Genomic DNA, 7,471 nt, shown 5'->3' on the forward strand with positions numbered 1-7,471 from the left:
CAAAAATAAAAGATAATTGCAACTGTCTTTTTGCCTTTCTCCTAGAAAGGTATAGCAATCACTTGCAAAACCGAAAGTATAAAAGTGCTCCAAAAGGCCGAATGGCATATATCACTCGACTCAGCTCGACGAGCTGAACATTTTCTGTATGTGTGTGTGTGTGTTTGTGCAGATTTTTATTCTCACTCACTTTTCTCAGAGATGGCTGGACCGATTTTCATGAAATTAATTGCAAATGAAAGGTCTCATTGTCCCATAAGACCCAATTAAATTTCATTGTAATCGGATTTTTAGTTTAGAGGTTATGTATCAAAATGTAAAAATCATGAAACATCATTATCTCGAAAACTATACAACCGATTTTCACAAAATTGGTTTCAAATGAACGGACTACCTGAAAACCCTTCAACTTTTGAATTTCATAAAGATTGAACTTGTGGTTCAAAAGTTATGACAAGAAACGTGTTTTGAAAACTACTTAATCTCACTCATGTTTCTCAGAGATGGCTGAACTGATTTTCATAAAATCAGTTTCAAATGGAAGGTCTTATTGCCCCATAAGACCCTATTGATTTGTTTTGCAATCGGACTATTACTTTGCCTGTTATGTTTAAAAATGTGAAATCCAGCTATGAAAAGGAACATATTCCGAAGACTACTTGAACTCACCCACTTTTCTCAGAGATGGCTGACCCGATTTCCACAAAATTAGTGTCAACTCATAAGTCTAGCTTCCTCGTAACACCCTATTGAATTTAACTGTAATCGGACTAAAACTTCGTATGTAAAGTACCAATATGTGAAAATCACGAAACTTCATTATCTCAGAAACTACACAACCGATTTGATCAATATTATAATCAGATGAGCGGGCTAGTTAAGGGTTAACTGATGAATTATGATTGAACACGTGGTTTCAAAGTTCGGCTGCCCTATACGTTCCCATTTCATTTGATTATAATTGAACTTAAGCCACCGTTATGTATTAAATTGTTAATAAAACAACGAAAGTCTATTATTTCAAAGATTACATGACTTATTTGAACATAACTAGTGTCATACGAACGAGTCATCTCTCAAACTTACAAATAACAAACTTCATAACAATTTGATATGTGGCTCAAAAGTTATGGAAAGAAAAGAAATTCAAAGACTATTTAAAACTATACCTGCTTTGGTTGATATATGTGGTCTCCACATAATTTAAATGTGGTTTTGTACTATTTGAACGTTCCAAATTCATTGATTCCTTGCGATGTGTTTTAAGTCTGCAAATGCACGACGAATCGGCCATAGGATATGATCAAAGTCAAAAGTCAAATCGTTTGAAATGATTGGTTTTATCGAAATGACAACATCCTCGACTTTTTGCTTCTGTACATCGCCCTAATTCTGAATATATTCATATTGGGTGGTATTCGGTCATTTTCAGCAAATTTTCTGGCATCAATCTGACACCGAAAATACTCGTATTGGGAGGTATTTAGTTATTTTGGTTGTTTTTCAGAAACTAACAGTGGTCGTCTTTAAATTCAAAATGGTGTCAAGGGTCAATGTTTGGTTTCTATGCATCATCTCGATTACGGAAATATCCATGTTGAGTATTATTTGGTCATTTTCGACTGTTCCCTATAAGTTGCTGTTCAGACCAGCCGCAATCACTAATTTTTGAAGCAGTACTTTTTATTTGTAGCAGCTTAAAACTAAAGTTATCTTTATTAATAATTTTATCTCATTTTCAGGGTTTTACATTGTTACTCACATTTACGGTTTGTCCCCCTGCTAATCCTTTTTCTTACAGGTTAAATGCACGGTTGAGGATTCCAATTCTCCTTCGAACATTGAACATCGTTTTTTAATTAAACTTATCCAGCAACTCTTAACTTCACTTACTTTCTATTCCGAGTGGTACATATATTTCACACCTTTTTCCAGGTTAGCTGTGGGTGCCTACGGTATTCTTACGGTGATTATTTTATTGAATTCGATAATTTTCACCGCACAAATAATTTAAAACTCACTTGAAAACCCGATGGGATTTCTATTAGATCCAAATTAATTCCCTGCACCACCATAAACAATAAATTATATATAAAAAAACCACTTATTCTTCGAAATGCACCACGTTTTAGCTCTTTCCAGGTTACCTTTTTATTTCTATCCAACCTATTCTAATCTGCTTTATTATTGTTTACATTTATTAACCCTCACCGATCATTTCTCATTCCATACCTTCTATTTGTCTACCTCCTCACTCACTCACCATCCCGTTGACGTTTGTTATCAAAGTCCATCGGCTCGGGGTATGATTCTTCGCAAGGATTGTTTTCATTGCTCGTAGGTGCGCACATACCCCCTCCTCGTAACTCTCGTGGGGATGCCTCCAATCCAGATCTACGATCCTGGACTTCCAGCACCGCGAGCTTCACTACTGGCCGCCTGCGTTCACCCTTAGCAGTCCTGACTATCGCCTGCCTGATCCTTCCATCCGTGCCTTGGATGGTTTCGATGACGATGCCACGTACCCAGTTCTTCCGTATGGTATCATCAGCTACGAAGACTAAGTCCCCACGGCTTAGTGGCGGTGACTCCGAATGCCACTTCGTCCTCTGGTTGATGGACGACAAGTACTCGTTGACCCACCGTTTCCACAGCGCGTCCGCTAGTGATTGCTACTGCTTGTAACGATCACGTAGAGCTTCTGCTTCGCTTGTTGGTTGAACGGCATGTTCCACCTGTGTGCCGACGCCCCGAATGAAGTGATTCGGCGTCAGGGCTTCATCTACTCCTGGCTCCAATGACACGTACGTTAGAGGGCGCGAGTTGATCAAGTCTTCCGCTTCCGCAAGTGTAGTCAATAGAATTTCATCAGTCAGCTTTCGCCCACCGTTGAGAACGCTCAGTGCAGTCTTGAGAGAGCGAACCAACCGCTTCCAGACCCCGCCCATGTGAGGTGCGCTTGGTGGGTTAAAGTTCCACCGAGCTCTGGCATCGGTGAAGGCGTCTTCAAGATTGGATAGCCATTAGACACGATTGTGTCGTCAGGCTGTGAGCTACTTCGAGGTGGACAGCCCTAGTTGACATGCAGGTAAACAAGCAGATGTATCTCTTCTCCGATCTGCGTCCGACGGTTACCGTAAACGGTCCACAATAATCTACACCGGTGTGGCTGAACGGTGGCAAATTCGGTGTGACACGTGACTTCAGGAGCGGAGCCATGCGTGGGTTCTGTGGCTGACACTTCTTCACTTTACACCAGACGCATGCCTCCCCGATCTGCTTCATCCTCGTCCGCATACTTTGAATGTAGAATCGCTGTCGCAGTTCATTGACGGCAGTTTATACGTTCCCGTGGGCAAGTTGCTGGTGATAGTGCTCGAGTAGCTTGTCGGTCACCGGATGTTTCTTCGGCAGAATAATTGGGAACCTAAGCTCGAATGGTAGAGACGATCCTCGCGCCGTTCTACCCTCCATTCGCTAGACCTCTTGCTCGTCTAGAAATGGACTAAGGCTGTAGATAGAACTGCACTTCTCTATCGGTCGCCAGCTGCCGCTTGGGAGCTCCAGATTCTTCTAAAACGCTTTGACCTCGTCTATGAAGGCCTCTGCCTGCGTTGATCTCCATAAGTACGTCTCGGTCTTTAGATACCAATGTCGGTATGCTTTTCTTCACAAGCTTCTTCATCTTGTCGGTTGTCGGTAGCGCTTCGATGCTCAATCCATCTCGCTTTCTTCTGCAGTTTGTCACAAATCGGAATACACATGCTACCGCCGGACTAGCACCTTCCATCTCGAAAACCTATGAACATCCACCATCGGGTCTGTTACTGCAACATCGTGGAACAGGAGACAAGCCCGAATCTCTTCTGCAACGTTCGGCGTGATTCTGTCCTGCTTCGGCCACTTGTCTTCCGATTGGTAGAGGAAATCTGGACCACGGAACCACGGTCCATCAGAACACAAGCTATGCTTTTTCGCCCACTTCGTCATCGCGTCAGCTATATTGACCATTGTTGGAGCCCAGCGCCATTCGTCCAGCTTCGTGAGGTTAAGGATTTCGCCAATCTGGTAAGCGACGAACTGTTTATACCGGCGGTGGTCTGAATGGATCCACGACAGCACTGTCTTTGAGTCGCTCCAGATGTATCGCTGCTTTACCTCCAGAGAATGCATTTCGACGATAGAATTGGCGAGCTTAGCTCCTCGCTCGGCCGCTTGCAGCTCCAGGCGAGGAATTTACAGATGCTTCAGCGGTGCCACTTTTGATCGCGCCATCACCAGAGAGCACACTGGACCGCTAGGCGTCTCGATCCGGAAGTACGCCGCGGCACCGTAGGCGTTCTCGCTTGCGTCAACAAAGACATGCAGCTGTATGTTGCTGTATTTTTTTTGACCGACCTGCCCACCTTGAAAATACCAGCGAGGAATCCGAACTTCCTCTACTTCGGGTAACCTGGCGATCCACTGATTCCATTTTTCAGTGCACTCTCGATCGATTTGCTGGTCCCAATCGCAGCCACTTCGCCACAAGTCCTGGATTAAAAGTTTCCCGAAGAACGTGAAGGAGGACAACAATCCTAACGGGTCGAAGAAGCTCATGACACAGCTCATGACTACTCTCTTTGTCGGTAGTCGCTCACCGGAAAGATACGGAACAAGCTCGTCCTTCAGCTTTGTAGAGAACGAGAATTCATCGCTGGCCGAATTCCACACGATTCCCAGCACTCGCTCGTAATCTGCTTCTTTATCTTCGCAGAATCGCACGCACTGACCAGTTTTCTGCCCGCCCATAGCTCCAAGAAATGTTTCTGAGTTGGACACCCAGTTCCGCAGCTCGAATCCACCCTTAGAATGCACATATCGCACGTCTTGCGCCCGCTTCACTGCTTCTTCAACAGTTTCGGCGCTGTCGAAATAGTCGTCGACGTAGTGGTTTTCAACGATAGCCTCTGCTGCTTCCGGGAACTGTTTTGCGAACTCTTTTGCGTTCCGGTTTTTAACGAACTGCGCCAGCGGCGGCGAGCAGGTGGCACCGAACATCACTACGTCCATGACATACACCACCGGTGCCGACGAGGAATCCTTTCGGAACAAAAAACGTAGCACTCGCTTATCAGCTGTCGGCATCAACATCTGGTGGTACATCTCCTTGATATCTGCGCCGAAACCGATTCTCTGTTCACGGAACTTGCAGAGTACCGCAGGGAGTGCGGTTAGCATGTCCGGGCCCTTCAGAAGTTTCGAGTTCAGTGAGACTCCTCCAACTTCTGCTCTTGCGTCCCACACCAAGCGATATTTATTTTTCCTCGGGTTGTAGACAACGTTCAGGGGAATGTACCACACCTTATTACTGTCGAACTCCGCTAACTCCGCCGGTGTGGCTACGTGTGCGTAACCCTTCACCAAATAGTCGGCAATCATGTTGCGAACCTTGTCGTACAGTTCAGGATCTTTCTGCATTTTTCTCTCCATACACTGCAGACGCTTCACTGCCATTGGATAACTGTCGGGAAAACTGGGGTCGTCCTCTGCCCATAGCAGGCCTGTCTCAAAACGATCTCTCACTCTCACAGTCGTCTTCTCCATGATCTCCCTAGCTCTTCTGTCTTTCTCTGCTTCAGGCAGCAACGCGGCTGAAATCCCCGATTCTTCCATTGTGTAGTTGCTCCTAAGAAGGTCGTGGAGCTCCTGATTCGACAACACACTGCACGAATGGTGCCCGATGGTTGCGCTGTCCAATGCTCCGGTGTCCGTTGGACCATAGACTGTCCAGCCAAGCTTCGATCTGACCGCTATTGGCTCGTCCGGTCGACCTATGCGTGATTCTATCGGCGCATACAGGTGGATGTCTTTCAAACCGATGAGAATCTGCGGTGCGGCTTGCTGAAAATCGGCTATCGGTAGACCACGTAAATGTGCATACTGCTTCACGATCTGCGACAGGGATAGGGAATGCTGCGGCAGTTTCAGGCTCTCTACAGTGTGCGCACTCTTTATGTTGAATCGCTGCGATGATCCTAGGGCGGAGATGATCAGATCCACTCTCTGTGAGTCTTTCTCGACCCGGGATACTCCGGCTGTCCATGTCACTCGTAGTGGTTGAATCGATCCAAGTACTCCCAATCTGGTAACTAGTGACTTTTCCACCAGTGTGTAAGAGGACCCCTCGTCCAGAAATGCGATCGTGTTCACGACGGTATTTCCGCAGTACATCGTGACCGGCATCATGCGGAAGATTATAGATGTCTTCGGGATAATGGTGTGAATATTGCAATTCGCTGATCGCTCCGGATGGAGAAGTGGATTGTGCCGTTCATTGCAGCCTTTGACGTTGCAACGGAATTTCAGCTTGCACGGGAAATTTCCGTGTTCATTCAAGCACAGTTGACATAAATTCCACTGTCCCACAGCCGCCCAACGATCAGCTAGTCGAAGTTTGCGAAATCTGTCGCAATTCCTGATCCGGTGATCTACTTTTCCGCAAATCCTACACGGTGCCCTTTCCTTCGATGGTGGCACTTTCTGCTCTGCCCCACCGTGAGCGTACACAAATCTTTCTTGTTCCCGCTTCGATCTTCCCTTCTCTGGTCTCAGTTCCTTGAACCGAGACGATTCTCCCATCGACGTGACCTCGCTTGCATCCTTCACAATACGGGACAGGAAATCTGACAATGTGCTAAGCGTGACGATTGCCGACTTCCTACGATACCGCACCCATTCCATCTGCGTTCCTGCGGGCAACTTATCGGTCAACTCTTGGATGAGAATCGGGTTCACCAGATGAGCAATTAGCCCAGTCGCTTCTAAATGATCAGAAAGTTGCTGAACAAGTACTCCAAAGCTAATGAAACTTGCCAGTTTGTTTGCTTTCGGAGGAGGCGCGTTGCGGATCTTTGATAAAAGCATGTTGAGAAGCGCTTCTGGACGACCATACAGCATTCGCAAGGTTTCGATAATCTTCGGCACTGCCTTCGGGAGAAGAAGTCTGCTTCGAACCGCCTCCAGTGCCTCTCCTTTTAGGCACTCTTGGAGACGCGTTAAGTTTTCTACGTTTGAGAAACCACACGCTTTTGTCGTTGTCTCGTAGCTGCTTAAAAAAAGGGCCACTCTTCTAATTTACCGGAAAAAGTTGGCAGCTTCCGAGACAGAAACTGACGCGACGATAGCTGAGATTTTGTCGGTTTCTGGTGGTGTTTTTCACGGGAACTGGTTTCTTCTTCTTCTTCCTCAGAGCATTCTGAGCATTCGTCCTCGCGGTCAGAACTATCGTCCTTTTCTTCGTTTTCGGAACTTTCTTCTCCATTGCTCTCTTCCGGAGACTCTTCTTCTATTTCTTTTTCACTCTCCGATTCCTCTTCATTCGGTTTACCGGCCGTCTTTTTATTTTTCTTCTTTTTCGGAACCTCGAGATGTCCGAACGGCGTGTCGTTCTAGCTGTGCTCTTCCGTGAAACTGTCCAACAGACTTAACC

The 7,471-nt window shown here is 46.0% G+C and overlaps 1 protein-coding gene across 1 annotated transcript; it reads right to left on the minus strand.

Annotated features, from left to right (window-relative positions):
* Nucleotides 1-4,236: 4,236 nt before the first annotated feature.
* Nucleotides 4,237-6,906, minus strand: LOC129716621 (uncharacterized). Its single transcript, XM_055666458.1, has one exon. It carries the CDS (start codon nt 6,904-6,906, stop codon nt 4,237-4,239), a length of 2,670 nt encoding a protein of 889 aa, XP_055522433.1.
* Nucleotides 6,907-7,471: the final 565 nt, after the last annotated feature.

This window comes from Wyeomyia smithii, chromosome 1, assembly GCF_029784165.1.
Source record: "Wyeomyia smithii strain HCP4-BCI-WySm-NY-G18 chromosome 1, ASM2978416v1, whole genome shotgun sequence".
Taxonomy (NCBI): domain Eukaryota; kingdom Metazoa; phylum Arthropoda; class Insecta; order Diptera; family Culicidae; genus Wyeomyia; species Wyeomyia smithii.

Coding starts and splice junctions, on each gene's coding strand:
- LOC129716621 (XM_055666458.1), bottom strand. CDS start 6,906: ATGCTTTTATCAAAGATCCGCAACGCGCCTCCTCCGAAAGCAAACAAA.